Source organism: Diabrotica virgifera, chromosome 6, assembly GCF_917563875.1.
Source record: "Diabrotica virgifera virgifera chromosome 6, PGI_DIABVI_V3a".
NCBI lineage: Eukaryota > Metazoa > Arthropoda > Insecta > Coleoptera > Chrysomelidae > Diabrotica > Diabrotica virgifera.
The window spans coordinates 774,643-791,765 of record NC_065448.1 but is presented as its reverse complement, the minus strand read 5'-3'; the positions used below and the strand labels follow the sequence as shown (position 1 = coordinate 791,765).

At 33.4% G+C, this 17,123-nt stretch overlaps 1 protein-coding gene across 6 annotated transcripts in view; it reads left to right on the top strand.

Moving 5' to 3' along the window:
* Positions 1-17,123, top strand: part of LOC114330533 (sodium/potassium-transporting ATPase subunit alpha) — a 247,778-nt gene that overhangs the window by 141,234 nt on the left and 89,421 nt on the right. The window contains exon 1 of one of the 6 annotated variants that reach the window (XM_028279954.2): positions 7,142-7,305. The exons of 4 other annotated variants lie outside the window; for them this stretch is intronic. In XM_028279954.2, the coding sequence (XP_028135755.1) occupies positions 7,297-7,305 (9 nt within the window). In that variant the 5' untranslated portion in view covers positions 7,142-7,296. Of the gene's footprint in view, positions 1-7,141; positions 7,306-17,123 lie in introns of those variants that run through there. One more of the 6 variants, XM_028279930.2, reaches the window with a different exon arrangement.

The following is a 17,123-nucleotide window of genomic DNA, read 5'->3' as shown; positions in this document are numbered from 1 at the left end:
GCGGTCGGTGGGGCGCGATTGTGCCGCTGCTATGGCGGCTAAGCCACCAATCGCCAGGGGCGCAGTCCACAACGAGAAAAAGGAAAGAAGGGATGAGGATGATATTTATGACTGGGGATTATTAGTGGGTTATTATTTTTAAAAATGGGTTTATTTAATAGAATTATGAAATTGGAACAAATGCCAGACGAATGGAGAAACAGTAGGTATATTAGTACAAAAACAAGGGAGATATACAACAATGTACAAACTACAGAGCCACAAAACTACTTAGTTACACCATAAACATATGGGAAAGAGTTACTAAGATACGGATCTGTGAAGAAACCAAAATATCCAATAATCAGTTTGTTTTTATTCAAGGCAGATCAACAACCAATTTAATATTCATTGTTAGGGCAGTTAACGAGGGTATTTGGCTCCGAATTCCATCCTACTACATCGATTTACTTGATATTTTCACAGTAAGTAGGGAATAGCTCATGAAACAAAGTCTACCCTATGCCGATGTGCGCTTTTATCTTGGGGTGGTTCCCACCCCTTCTGGGGAGTGAAAAATGTTTTGGTTAAAATAGCCACGGCAGAGGATAGAGAACCTAATTTTAAGCAAATACTGTTCTATAATTATTTTTTGAAAACTCATTGCCATGAAAAATGGCCATTTTCATTGAAAAATGACACCTTTTCGGACGGATTTTTGTGAATACCTTAAAAACTTTGCATCTAAAAAAACTATATAAAATATTTCTGTAGGTCATAAAAAAAACAAAGAGATTCGTTCCTTATAAATCCTTCATAAATCTTCTAAGTAAAATAGAAAGAGGGATATGGTAGGTAAGAAGAGTTTGTTTTTTGCTGCATGCTCAAATCGGTGTATTCAACTTGAAATAACAGAGAAACGGTTGATTTTAGGTGTATAATGATACTTATAACTTTTATAGTGCTTGAAAAGACCTTTAAAATGAGCAATACTATATTTTGATTACATTCAAACTAAGCGAGATATTCTGCAAAAAACTTGATGTATAAAGTATTTTAAGAAGAAATGAAAAGTATATTTAAGCCCTCATCCATCAGAATTTAAATACATCGTTTTCCTTCTACAATACTTTTTATTATAGTATTATTTATATGTTCAAAAAGTTGGACTGGTTTAAAATGAATGGTTTTTGAAGAAAATAAGATCAAATTATAGAGCGCATTTTTAAATTTTCTTAAAAATCTTCCTTTTTCTCCATGTAACTCGAAAATGATAAGAGATACGAAAAAAACATACCACACAAAAATGTAGCGTTTTTTTAGATAAAAATTTCCTTTTTACTTTTCATTACTGTATCCCTTATCATTTTCAAGTTACATGGAGAAAAAGGAAGATTTTTAAGTAAATTTAAAAATGCTCTCTATAATTTGATCTTTTTTTTTTCAAAAACCATTCATTTTAAACCCGTCCAACTTTATGAACATATAAATAACACTATAGTAAAAGGTATTGTAGAAGAAAAACGATGCACTTACATTTTGGTGGATGGAGGTTAAAATTGCTTCTCATTTTTTCTTAAAACATTAGTTGTCAATTTTGTTTGCAGCATATCTCGCTTAGTTTTAATGTAATGGACCTTTAATATAGCTCACTTTAAAGGTCGTTTCAAGCACTAAAAAGGTATTGGTAGCATTATACACCAAAAATCGACCGTTTCTCTGTTATTTCAAGTTGAATACATCAATTTGCGAATGTACCAAAAAACAAACTATTTTCACCTACCATATCTCTTTTTGTATTATAACTAGAACAGTTATGGAGGCAAGTGTCTCTTTGTGTTTTTATAACTTACAAAAATGTTGAATATTGTTTTTTTAGTTAAATGCATAGTTTTTAACGTATTCGCAAAAAACCGTTCGAAAAGGTATTATGTTTCAATGAAAATGGCCAATTTTCAACCACGAATAACTCAAAAAGTATTGAGTTTTCAAAAAATAATTATAGAACAGTTTTTGCTTAGAATTAGGTTCTCTACCGAATTCCGTGATAATTTTAACCAAAAAATTTTTCACCCCTCAGAAGGGGTGGGAACCACCCCCAAGATAAAAGCATACATCGGCATAGGGTAAACTTTGAATTAGGAGATAAGTATAGGCTAGGCCCAAAATTTCATTAAAATCCATGCAGTAGGATAGAATTCGGAGGTAATATCCTATTCTTGCTCCCATTGGCGTATGTAGACCATTTAGAAAAATACAGGAATAAAGAACAAAACGCTCATATGATATTCAGTGATTTTGAGATAGTATGTGATATGAGTTCCTCGAGAGATTCTGTGATGGACACTCAATCAGAAAGGACTCCTGGGTGAATATGTAAAGATTGTATCAGGTAGTAACAACTAGTATTAGAACATGTGTGGAAAAGAAAGATAAATTTCATGTGAAAGTGGGATTGCACTAAGGGCTCTATTAGTCTAGGTAACTGGTGGCGCAACTAGTGGGCCCACCAAATTGTGAGCACGGGCAACTGGTGGCCGAGAATAGCCACCAGCAAAAATAATAAAATGAATTGGAATTGGAAAAATAATCAAATGCAATTGGAAACTTGTTTGGTATCAATTTTACGAAAAAAAGTTATTCTTCATAAAATACTCTTAATAGTATAAAATATAAGATGCAACCATCAGATTCAAATTTTGTGAATTTTATACGAGGTATGTCAAAAAAGATGAATTTCGCTCAAGAGTAAAGTATCCTTATATTAAACAATATCGAAAAATGTTTTATAAAAAGTTGTTCGGAATTAAAAGCTATGTTTGAATATGCAATTACATTCTTCTAATTGAAATATTGTAAACTGTAAAGGTACTTTACTCTTGGACGAAATTCATATTTTTTAAGATACCTCGTATAGAGTTGATAAAAGTTTATATATTATATATTTTATAAAAATAACTTTTTTCGTAAAATTAATAATAAAATACTTACAGATATTTTTAATAAAATGATGTTGGGTATCCGTAATTTAAAAAAAAATTGCATTTTTTTTTCAATTAGAATGATGTAATAAAATTAATGCGTCCCAAAACATAGTTTTTTTAATTCTTAACAACTTTTCATAATAACGATTTTCGATGTTGTGAAATCTAAAGGTACTTTACATACAATTTTTGTGACATACCTCGTATAACTTAGACTATGCAGAGCATTTTATAAAGAATATTTTTTTTTCGTAAAATTGATAAGAAAAAAGTTTCCCATATGGTTCCAAGTTACGCAGACATACTGTACCTATATATAAAAGCTCAATTTTTTTAAATTCTCTAATTAACGTCACATTCGGATTCAGCATAATTAAAAACAAAATAGAAACATTTTTGATCAAGGTAAAGTGATGAATTCATCGATATTTCTAAAATATAAAAAGAGCTTTTATTGTTTAAACAATAAATAAACAAATAACGGCTAAATCTGCGAGAAGAACTTTTTAATATAGCATATTTATAAATCAACAAAAAAGGTTTTAGAAAAATATACGCTTGTTAATAGAAAATATAGAAGTTAATAGAAAAGAAATACGAAGCACTCGATTACAATACAAATGAACTAGTGGTGGCCGACACCAGTTGCTCAGTCTAATAGGGTCCATATAACATAATGCCCCGGCTTGGTGGCGCCACCAGACCCGGTTACCCGGCTGGTGGACTGGTTCGGCCACCAGATCGACAACAATTTCTGGTGGCGCAACCAGTTGCCGTAGTCTAATAGGTCTCATTTACTTAAATGTCCCGTGACGTCATGAGTCACTGGTGGAGCAACTTGGTGGCGTCACCAGTTGCCTAATATAATAGCGGCCTAAGGCTCGCTGCTTAGTTCTTAATATTCTCATTAGCTTTAGATCAGATAACTGCAAAACTGCGGGGTAACATTCCTTGGTTAATGTATGTCGATGATGTAGTAACTGGAACAGTGGAGACAAATTCTTGAGCAAAAAGAGTACAAAAACAGAGCATTTTGAACTCTGAAAGCTGAAAGTAAAATTTTATAAAACTCTCATAAAACCAACTAGGATGTACGGGTCTTAATTTGGAGGAGTTAAAAAGAAAGAGAAAAATCAGATGTATGTGGCGTAAATAAGAATGCTTAGATGGATGAGTGGAGAGACAAAATGAAATAAGAATAAGTATGTTGTGGAATTTACTGAAATTAAAATAATGTACAGGATGACGATTATACATTGGAGATCGTGGAACCACAAACTAAAAAGGGGAAGGCCACAGATGCGATGGTCAGATGACCTGAAGAAACACACTGGGTCAAAATGGATGCAAATTGCCCAAGATACAGAGGCATGGAAGAAGGAATAGGAGGCCTATTATATCCAAGGATGGATTTTATGGCCGATTAGATAGATAGAAGAAGAATCACGGGAAATACACTGAGTGATGGAAAAAGAAGCGACGAAATAAGAGCTCCATGCACAAGGAAAATAAGCGACTGGATATAGGAAGAATGGAAATAGGAAGAAATAATAGGAAGAGAGAACAATTTACTTCCAACCAGTGTATCTCCAACGTGTCGCCGATCCGAGGTAGAGGATAACTATCTTTCTTGGTAACATTGTTCAACAAGCGGTAGTCCACACAGAATCACGTAGTTCGTATTTCTTGTCCAGGACCACTGGAGAGACGCTGGTAGAAGCTTCTATCACCCCGTCTTTCTTCATTTCCTGAACAATCATTTAGATTCCTCTATTTTTGACTTTGGTAATCGTTGAGCTGTTTGACGAATTGGCTTAGCATTACCAGTATCAATTTTACGTTAGACAACCGTATTTCTTCCTGTCTTTTCTCCTTTCGGCCCGATTATGTCACGATGCCGCCGAAGAATTTCCTTTTCTCCTCCTGATTTAAAGACTGGCCAGCAACTGCAGACATTTAGTTGAACTTGTGGTTGGAATTGTAGGAACCTGTGTACCAGTGACATCCATAATCAGTCAGACGACAACATCCGATAATTCCAACAACAAGTTTGATCAAATGGTTGCAGTTGCAGGCCAGTCTCTAAATCATGCGAAGAAAAGGAAATTAAGGGAATTTCTTCGGCGGTATCGTGACAAATTCTTACAAAAAAGAGGAAAGATTGGGAGAACTACGGTTGTCAAAAATAAAATTGATACTGGAAACCTAAGCTCATTCGTCAAACGGCTCGACGATTACCACAGGCAAAGGCAGAGGAAGCTGAAAGGATTGTTTAGGAAATGAAGAAACACTGGGTAATAAAACCTATCCACCTGCCGATGGTCCTGGTCAAGAAGAAGGGCGGAATTACGAGATTTTGTGATACCAAGAAGGATCCTCTGCCTCGGATTGACGACACGTTAGATACATTGGCTGGAAGTAAATTTTCTACTTTGGATTAGAGGTCTGAACACTGGCAGGTAGAACTATCTAGTGCGTCATTGTCAGGTATCTAACATAACAATATAAGCATCATGATAGACGAAGTGTAGTCAGGAATAAATTGCTGACGGGAATAAGAAGTGGGGACCCGGGGACCGACCATGGGAAAGATGGAGTGAAAATATAACATACAAGGCCAAATCCAAGGAAACAGAAACAAACCAGATAGTTCTGGAAAAAGACTCTCTCTCTTGCAAGTTGAATGCGAACTTTTTCCAAAATTTGCTGTTCCACGATGATCCTTTGTAGAAAATTGAGACATCGTCACTACTTTATATAAAAATACGACTGAATATTCTCTAATTTAACGAATTATTATAAATATTTGGATATACAGGGTGTCCAGAAACTCTACCGACAAACGAAGACAGGAGATTCCTCAGGTAATTTTAAGACAATTTAACCAAATTCACCTAGTCCGAAAATGCTAGGGAGCTAGAGCTCTTGGCGTCTTGGTAATTAGTTTTTCTTATAAATACCTCCAGAACGCTTCTAGTTAGAAAAACAAATATTGGTACGCATATATGTATCTTCCAGAGATAAATCGATTCCATCCATTGCGAATTTATAGTACCGGTCATAGGCGTCCGTTTTGGGTAGGGTAACGGTTATTTTATTGCATAACTTTTTTGTCTTGAAATTTTAAGCATTTTTCACTTTGGATTATTAAATTGTGAGGTATACTAGTATTAAAAGGTACTCTTGATTTAAGTCGGTAGGACACACCGTTTTCTATAAAAATCGATTTGAAAATTTTTCGTTTCTTTCAAATCGAATTTGAAAAAAAATTTCAAAAAAAACGGTGTATTTTACCAACTTAAAGCAAGAGTAACTTTTACTACTAGAATACCTCATAATTTAATAATCTAGTGTAAAAAATTCTTAAAAATTAAGGACAAAAAAGTTGTACGATAAAATAACCGTTGCCCTACCCAAAACCGACGCATATGACTGATAGTAGAAATTCGCAATTAATGAAATCGATTCATGTCTGGAATATAATTAAACGTACAAGTTTTCGTTTTTCTAAACAGTTTTTTTTTTAATTTTTTTTATTTAAAAAACGAAACATTTTCAAATCGATTTTTCTAGAAAACGGTGTATCCTATCGACTTAAACAAGAGTACCTTTTAGTACAAGAATACCTCTCAATTTAATAATCCAGAGTCAAAAATGCTTAAAAGGTAAAGACAATAAAGTTATGCGATAAAGTAACCGTTGCCCTACCCAAAACGGACGTCTAAGATCTGTACTAGAAATTTGCAATGGATGAATCGATTTGTCTCTGGAAGATAAACACGCATACCAATTTTTGTTTTTCTAAATATAAGCGTTTCGGAGGTATTTAAGAAAATCGAATTACCAGACGCCATCTTCAAATAGCTCTAGCTCCCTTAGGAAGCGTTTTCGGAATAGATGAATTTGGTTAAATTGTCTTAAAATTACCTGAGGAATCTCCTGTCTTCGTTTGTCAGTAGAGTTTCTGGACACCCTGTATAATCATTATTTGTTAAGAACACAAAAAAAGAAAACCTCATATTTCTGCATTTAGAATCATCCCCCGTTATTAAACCCTTACCCCTTCAACGCTGCCGCTGAACCGCCGAACCGCCACCCTGTCCCACCCCCATTTGCCGCCGTCTTCGTCGGTCCGCAGTGTGACGTAGAAGCTCAATACCGTGTCTCTGGCAGCAGCGCAACTGCCACCACCAGTGCGCCGTCCCTAAAATCCGTTAGTGGGTCCGCGCCCGTGATACAGTGTGTTTGGCTCTTGTGTGACTGTGCTCCGTTTCATGAAGATTTGCTAATAACAACCCCCACAGCCCTCTGGATAACATAACACTCACTTAAAATGGGGGAGGTATGTCTTCATTTTAACCATTTTACACTTGATCTTTGAGAATTTTACTCGAGAGTGCTACTAGCTGACGGTGGTGGTTTACATGGCGCTTTATTGATCTATAGCTTTGACTAAATTATTTGCTTCTTGCTTTTTTTAATGTATAAAGTTAGTGTACGCCAATGGACGATGGTTTGGTAAAGTATTTCCTGAAAAAAATAGCTTTTACATTAACCCAGACTGTGTGGCGCCCGAATTACCGGTGCCAACCAATTGTTTCATTATATGCAGTAGAAATCAATTTCAGACTGACAGTAGACGCAAAATGCACTTTTTGTGATGCTATGCATGCTGTAATCGTTGCATAATCTGTTTTCGACAAACAAATTAAAAAATTTCGTACCTTCCATACGAAATTAAATATTAATGCTACCGAAATAGATCCAAATTAAATATTAATGCTACCGAAATAGATCCAATTACCCCTTTAAGAAAAACTATCGAGTAGTTTCAAATCTGCAGATAAAAAAGTCCACTTAATAACCAATAAATCGTAGCAATAATTAAATTATTATCTTCAACCCTTAGGCGGATTACTGTTGGATATCGATTGCTCTACATTTGGAATTTGACCTTTAAATTGATCAGTCAAAAATGACCCCTATGGCTTACTTCCATACAGTCATAGTTACCTTGCTTTACATTCGACGGTGCTGCAATAGACATTAGGTGGGTGATGGGTGGTAGTACCATGTTAAAAGCTGAATATTTCACGAAAATTCAGCCATTTGCACACTTTTGTAAAAAGCTCTATTTCACTTTGATTTTTGATTTCCACTTCTGATATAGTTTTGAAAAACACAACGATTTCTGACTGCTCTTTGAATGAAATCATCAAAGTAAACGTTTTTACGCTGAAATTGTTGTTCAATTCCCATTAAAGATGGGTAATAGTATTTCTGGCCAAGCCTGTCAATATGTCAATGTCAAAATGACATAAAGACTAGTTTTTGTTCTTTTCACACGCCTTTTTTCTTTCTTTGCTCCTGGTAAGCATGCTCTGATGTATTGGTGTTGCAGAATTATAACTGGACCAAAATGGAATCAGTTTAGACCGCATATTGATCAAAAATGACTGGAAGAGGTGTCCATAAGATTTAGATTGAGTTATTTTAGGTGTCGAAGGAATCTATCGTAAATAAAGTGACTTTACGCATGATTGAAGGATCAAATATACTTCTAATGAGATATTTTAACTTCTATTTACCATTAGTTGAATGCAGATGCGTTCCTGGGTATTAATTTCCTACACAAACGTATCTTAGTCTATTATTATTTGCTACATAGTTGAGTAAAATTATTGGTTATTATGTAATAGTTTGGGGAAGAGGTCGCGATCTATCTATCTCCTTTTAATAAGACTTGTTCTGGAAATAGGTTAGGTTTTGTGAACCTTTCATTAGAATTTGGCAAACTATCTAATTTTACTTTGTGTAGGTGTCTTTCTTTCCAGTGTTTTTATTTTACAAGGTCTCTACTTTGGTTTTTTGATTTTTATTGCTCTTTGCTTTGGGTACTTTTACTTTATTTTTTACTTTCGTTACAAAATGATCGGAATTCTGTAACTCTTATAGTTTTTATCCCAAACCAAAGTACCAAAGACCATGTTCTATTGGTTCTATTGGTGTTTTTCGATTTATTTGTGGTCAGTTCTATTAACATTGCCTCTTCTCTCCTTCGTAAACAGTTTTCCATCCAATCATGAATGTAGGTCTCTCCCAATTCATTTCATCTTTCTCCAAGTTAATCCACTGTTTGCCTCCTACTGCTCTTATATCATCTACTCATCTCTTTTGAGATCCTCCCATGCTTCTTGTCATCCTCCTTGGTCTCCATTTCAGGATTCTCCTTGTCCACCTGTTATTATCATATCCTGGGTATGTGACCTGCCCTGCGCCGTTTCATTTTGGTAATTTCTTTCAGTGACATTCCAAGAATGTTTCGATTAATTGCGTTGTTTCTAGTTTTTTAACAGATTTCCTAGTAAGGGGCTAGGGTCTCCCAAGCTGTAGGTACAAACTGGTAGTATGTAGGTAAGTGCTATACACCTGTTTCTTTAGGTTTATAGGAACGAAGGTGTTTTTCAAGATATATGCTAGTTTACAGAAAGCCGTCGATATCGGTTGTGTTCTTTTCTTTTAATAGGCTATTGATTATGTTCAAAATAAGAGAGATAAAAGGAACTACAACGTTAACGGGATTTTATTGTCTCATGTGGTCATTGGACCTCTAAATTTGAAAAAACCGCGGAGTACTACCATTTAAATGGGTGCGTTTTTGAGAAAGGGGTGAATTAGTCCCTAGGCACAGGGTGAATTCTATGCACTTTTGGTACAAACACGTCTACAGGAAAATTGTTCCAGGTTAAATTTACTATCGAAATATCACATTTTAAAGTCAAAAATATTTTTTTTACAAAAATATAGTCAAAAGAAAAGCGAAAAAATAACATAAAAGACAGCAATTTTGTTTTTTCCCCATAACTTTTTTCCACAGGGATATAGGTATAGGCATTGCTTCAACGAAAAATAAGTTCCATCCTTTTCCTTTAAAATGACGTTTGGTAGAATTCTCTAGGATTTATAGTTTCCGAAATAGTATTTTTCAAAGTTCGCAGCTCACAGCATTTTTGGGCCATTTTCCCCATTATTTCGCAAACATTGTTCTGTAACTTTTTTCTACACCTCTCTAGGTATATGCAATGGTACCTTTAATAGAAAGAGAAGGCAATTATCTTTAAAACGGTCTATTGTATAAGGATGTACGACTATTTTTAAGTAAGTTTTGCTTTTTCAAGGTTTTATACTTTTAATGATTTTGATATTATTTATGATTATTTTTAAAATTTTTCAGTATGACTTTTTTTCTTGTACATTCAGGTATATACCTTGTCAAATGAAAAAAAGGATATTTTCTTTACTTTAAAAAGGTGTATTGCAAAAATTTTTAGGAATATTTTTAAAAAAGATATAGGTATGATATCTAAGGATGTCCGAAATTTAAGAAAAATTTAAATTTTTATTATTTTTTTCAATTAGAATAATATAATGGCATATTATAACATAATTTTTAATTCCAAATAACTTTTTCTTATTACACTTTTCGATATTGTGAAATATAAAGGTACTTTACTCTTGAGCGAAATTCATATTTTTTAAAATGTCTCGTACACTTTTGATAAAATTTTATATCTAATGATTGTATTTTAGGTTTTAGACTATGCAGAGTATTTTATAAAGAATAACTTTTTTTCATAAAGTTAATAATAAAAAAGTTTTCCATATGGTTCCAACTTAGTGGGACCTATTGCATGCATATATGTTACACTTTGAAACAGCATATCTTGTTTAAAAAAAGTCCTAGAATTTTTTGCTATACACCATTTTAAATCAAAGAAAAGAAGCTTTCTTTTTTATTGCACATTGTATATACCTAAATATACAACAAAAAAAGTTATAATGAGAAATTTAAAAATAATCGTAAAATACATCAAAAATCATGAAAGTATAACATTTTGAAAAGCAATATCTTGCTTAAAAATAGTCGTACGACGTTATATAGTAGACCATTTTAAAGGTATTAAAATTGTATTCTCTTCCTATTACATGTGATATACATTACATTGGATACCTAAAGCTGCGTAGAAAAAAGTTACACAACAATGTTTGCGAAGTAACAAGGAAAATGTCCCAAAATCGCTGTGAGTAGCGAATTTTGAAAAATCATATTTTGGAAACTGTAAATCATGGGGACTTCTACTAAACGTCATTTTAAAGAGGAAGGATAGAAGTTATTTTTCTGTGAAGTAATGCCTATACCTATATCCCCGTGGAAAAAAGTTATGGGGCAAAAAACAAAATTGCTTTCTTTCATGTTTTTTTCTTGCTTTTCTTTTGACTATATTTTTGTAAAAAAAATATTTTTGACTCTAAAATATGATATTTTGATAGCAAATTTCACCTAGAACATTTTTCCTGTAGACGCGTTTGCACCAAAAATGCATACAACTCGCCCTAATTCGCCCTGTGCCTATGGACTAATTCACCTCTTTCTCAAAAACGCACCATTTTAGATGGTAGCACTCCACGGTTTTTTCATATTTAGAGGTTGATATTTACCTAGTGCTTTCTTAGTTTGATGATATGGCTCATAATGTTCCAACATTTTTCTATATTATTGTTTTGTGTTGTCATGTTTGTCTGGTCCTGAGTCATTATTTTTGTTTTACTGTAGCTCATTTTTAAGCCTGCTGCTCCAGAAACTTTATTTATTTAGTTGTTGTAATATTTCATTTAGTTCTTTGACATTATCTGCTATTAAAACTATGTATACAGTATACTGTAATATAGTATTCTCTAATAGGTATGTAATCACTAATCAGTAAATCTTTTTTCATTTTGTTGTTTAGATTTTTTTATTATCAGATTTGCTATCAATGTTTGAAAAATTTGCTTTTCGATATTTCCACTTACTGCATATTTGTGAATTCATATTGTTTGAGAAAAAATTTACAATTGGAGCTTCCTTGTGTGTATGGTTCTATAGTTTAGTTGGCTTTTTTGCGGTATTTTTTGTTAATTAAAAATTATGTTAATTCGACTTTCTTTTGTATGTTTTCTTCTTGGATGATCTTCGTTTGAGTAATTCTATTTCTTTAAGCTTTTTTGTTCTACTATTTTTGTTAATCCTCTCCTATGGTAGTACAGCCCGTCGGGGCCTTGCCTCCCCCAGCATCTCTTTAGCATCGGTTCTAACCTCGTCTATCCACCTCTTCCTTGGTCTTTCTACTGGGCGACGTCCTACCATAGTTCCACTAAGTGTTCTACTAGGTGTCCTGTTATTATCCAATCTTATAAGTTGACTTACCTAGCCCAATATTTAAATTTTTGCATAATTTGCTATAGAGGTTTCTTTGTACTGTTGGAATAATTCGTGGTTGAACCTTATTCTCTACGTATTATTGCCACAGATGGGTCACAATATCCTTCTTAATATCCTCCTTTCAAAATTATTAACATATGTTGCTATTGATTGTAGAGATGCATCAAGTCAAACTAGTTTGATTTTATTCAACAAACTTGACTTGAAAACCAAACTTTTTTTTGTAAAAAAGTTTGAAAGACTTGACTTGATTTCAATATCTTTAGGTTTTACTTGAAATCAAACTTCTTCAAACAGTTGGAAGTTTGAATATCATATTGCACAACGTGTTTATTTCCAATTCTAATTGAGAGCGTACCGACTTTTGTTTTGACTTATTTGGATAGGTCTGAATCTGCTACTCCGCAAATTAGTTTGTAGTTCATATTATTCAGAAGTAGATTATGATTGGCTTGTTTATTACGTTCGTTTTGACGTGTGTGCTTTGTGAAATAATATCTGAACCTGAATATTTTTCGACTCGGAATAAGTACCAGATCAAATTGAGCTTGATTTTGAAGGTATTCCCAGTGCAAAAATTAAGAGAAAAAAATATGCTTACTTGTATTATGTAAAAATAAATAACAGCGTTATAAAATGACAAATAGTGAACTAATTCTTTAAGACGACATTGCAAAGTCGCAAAGAATTCATTAAACCTACTCTATTAAAAATATAATATTTTGTTGTTCCTTCATAAATTTTTGTTAAAGGGACCCTTCAAGTATTACGAAACGCAATTTTTGAAGCTCTTACAACCTCTTTATCCCATCTGTATCTTTTCATCGTTTGTTGTGAATAAAGGTCCAGCTATTTATTGCAAACACATGGATCTGGTTAATACAAATTTTAAGATATTTTCACTTGAATACTATTGTCCTATTGTTACATGAGCGTGAGGGGGCAATATCAATCCAGGGGTTTTATGTACAATATAAACGAAAGTTGAAAAGTTGTGAGATTGTGATTCCGTAGTTATTTTATATAAGTTGGAAAACAATGTTACGTAACGCACTGTTAAACCCCTCTCCCCCCTTATAACGCACCGTAACGTTTTACATGGCCCCCCTTCCCCCACCTTGCGTTACGTAATACTTGAATTCTTCCAAAGTAGATTAAATTACACTTGGTATGATAAAAAAACTATCCAACGAATTCTTTGTTTTAATCTAGTAACACTCAAATAAAAAAAGTTACATCGATAAAACGAAACTTGCCAGCAAACAATTCTAAACATACAGGAATCATTTTCAAAAAATTTACCCTATTTTGATTATATTCGCTTCCTGTATCAAGATACTTTTATGTGGCACTCATTGTATTATTAATTTTCTTATCTTAATTGGCAACTAACATGTCAATCTCGACAAAAAAGTATAGATATCTACTAAATAAATTATTTTTCAAACTCTTTCAAACTAGTTTGACAAACAGTTTGAATTTTCAAACCTGTACGATTGACCAGTTTGACTTGACTTGAATTATTTGTCAGAAGGATTGACTTGAGTTTGACTTGAAATTAAGTCAAACTCAAGTCAAGTTCAAACATTCAAGTCAAACTTGTGCAACTCTAATGGGTTTTATGATGGTAAAACAAAGTATAGTAAATGGAAAGTAATAATTGACAAAATAATGCTACGCATGAGCTAAAAACCAATTATAACTACTGTAAAAATTATTCTACCAACATATCATTCTTAATATCAAAATAAGTGACAGTTTTATATTATGGTATAAGTTTTATGTTATAAGTAATATAATTTTTATTATGAATTGACCACTCTATATTGTAATTTCTAAGTTATGGTGTTTCTATTGTTCTAAAATCCTTTTTAACGGTCAGCCCGTTTACCGAACCGATTTAGAATCCAATGTTGAACCGGTCCAGTTTTTTGCAAGTAAATAGAGGGATTATCCCGTCATGTGGCAGCGTGGCAAATAAATCAATAACTGCCCCAATTATTCAGACATGCAAGATTGTCGGTTTGAAAGGGTCGATTCCTACCAGTCGTTTCATTAATAATATGTATGTAACTGCGTTTGCCTACTCCGTGATAGAATTTTCATGAAAAGCCATTTTGCTTTCCAGAAAATTCCTTTGTTATTAAAATTAATTTGTCAAATTAAATCATTCTTTCTTCGTTTTTAAAGTAAGAGCTCTTCGTATGTGATAATGTTAATTGGCTTTGTCTCTTATGAATACCCTTATTAATTCCTTTTCTTTTGATGATGCCTATACATATGCATATTTGAAAAAGATTTAGAAGAAGTAGAGGACAATGAAGAATTGACAGAGAGAGAAAGAAATAGCAAAGAAACCAAACTCCATTAACAAGAAACAGAGGCAAGACCTTAAAAAGTAGTAATTGAGGGAAATTTGGATTTTCATGAAGAATCGTACTGTGGGAGGAACATATTATGTGAGCAATTTGAAGAAGGAGAAAAGTAAGGCGGAGAGGGAATGGAAAAAAGAAATATTGTCATAGGCGGCGATATTTTAAGGTGTTTTAATTCTATGTGCAAATAAAGCCTTCTTCTTCTTTAAGTACCGTGCCCAAATTTTAGGCGTGGGTGTAGCTTCCATGACAATTTGCCGATATCGTTGTCGATTTTGCACTGCATATAATAAAATTCACCTGCTGATAAGCCCGTCCATTGACAAAGGTTTCGGAGCCATGAATATTTCTTCCTACCAATTCCTCTTTTTCCGTCGATCTTTCCGTTGAGTATTAAATGTAGCATCCTGTATCTGCTACCTCTTATTATATGCCCAAATATTGAAGTTTTCTCTTTTTTATCATCTTGATTAAGTCACCGTCGCCTTGACCTACTCTGTTTAAGACTTCTCTGTTTAAAATGCATTGAACCCAAGATATTTTGAGCATTCTACGATATGACCACATCTCGAAGGCTTCTAATTTGTTCATCATGTTAACCTTCATGATCCAGGTTTCACATCCATATAGTAATACAGGATGCACATAACATTTTAGGAACTTGATTCTTAGTTGAAAATTCAGCTGAGAGTTGCTCAGAATAGAGCCAGGTTTCATAAATGCTCCTCTTGCAATTTTTATTTTTTTAAATTTTGTCATCCGGAGTTAGTGTCTCGTTTATCCATCATCCTAGGTATTTAAAATGGTTAACTTTTGTTATCGGTTCTTTACTGACAATTAGTTGCATAGGGCCGACGTCTTGTTTGCTAACCACAAGTAACTTTGTTTATCTGATGTTAATAGTTTCTCCCCCGATTCGAGCCAAATATTCGAGCTAAATAAAGCCATTTACATATATCTAGGATAATGAGTAAATGGAATTGAATATTTTATTCACAAAATTTGTTGCATAGGGCAAAATTTTGATCATCAAATGGCGGAGAGTTGCCATGATTCTAAGCTGTGGATGTTGGAATGCATTGAAAATAGAAATTTAAATTTACATATTTATTATGGAAAGCGATTTCTTTACGTACTGGTATATAAAAACTCCTCGTAAATACTACAAAAACGTTTATTGTCCACTATGTTCCCCCATTTATAGTCTACAGATTGATATCAATAAAGAGCGAAATGATATAACTAGCACTCTTTCAGATTTATGGTGATAAAGTGTATCGCAATATGTTTATTGCTTCTTTATTGAATGATTGGCTTCCCACTATGAGATTGTTATTATCAATCATAAAGGGATTAATCTCGGCTAATATTGAAGCTGACATAACGCAGTCATAAAATCAAGATAGTCAATATTTATCTTCTTTTTGTTCATGAATCAAGATTTACTGTAATTGGCGGAAATTGTTGTTTTGGTAATGAAAATTATTTTACTGTATGTACACTATTTTTCCAACAGTTTCAGTAAGTTGCCATTAGATAAAAAATCACGAATTTTTGCTTTGTAATAGAGGGCACACGAAAATTTAGTACATATTAAGCGGAAAATGTAGATCGAAAAGATTTCCAAGAATTGAACGGGGTCGGGAAAATACAAGCAGAAGGGAGATAAAGTCCAGAGAAATAAAAGAAGTAAGGTATTCCTAAGGTGACTTTGATCCGGAAAGGTATTTGAGAACTTTTTTGAGTTTTATAGACCTCCATAACTCAAATCTTGTAATACGTGATTTTGTTCATAAGGACTTGTAGGTCTTCTAGGTTGTCTGCAAATACTGTGGTGTCATCTGCTTATCTAATGTTGTTTAGCCGGTACCTGTTTAGTAGAATACCTTTTTCAGTATCGTGCAAAGCTTCGATAAATATTCTTTCAGAGTAAAGATTAGAAGAATAAAGGTGACCAAATACAGCCTTGCCTCACTCGTTGTATGATTTTCACACATTCGGTTTATTCACCTTCAACTCTGAGATTTGCGCTCTGAGTCCAGTATAGGTTTGAAATTATTTTCAAATCTTGGTTGTTAATTCCTGTTTCTTTTAGTATTAGAATCACCTTGGCATGCTGTACTCGATCAAAGACTTTCTCGTAATCAACCAGACATGCGTATACGCCGCAATTGACGTCTCCGCATCTCTGGAATAAGACTTGAACAAAGCCTCTGTCGTACCTACAGCATTTAAGAATCCAAACTGGTTGGGGGAAATTTGACTTTAACTTGTCTGGCTTGCAAATTCTTTTATGGATTATCGTTAGAAACATTTTTTTTAAATATAAGTCATGAGGCTTATCGTACAGTATTCTTCGCATTCTTTGGCTCCTGGTTATTTGGAAGTGCAATAAACTAGGGCTTACAATACCGAGCCAAAATCTCAATACCGGTATTTGGTATTTAAAATTTCAAATACCGGGATCCCGGTATTAAAATCGGTATTATGAATAAAAAATATACACGTTATATTATTTATACT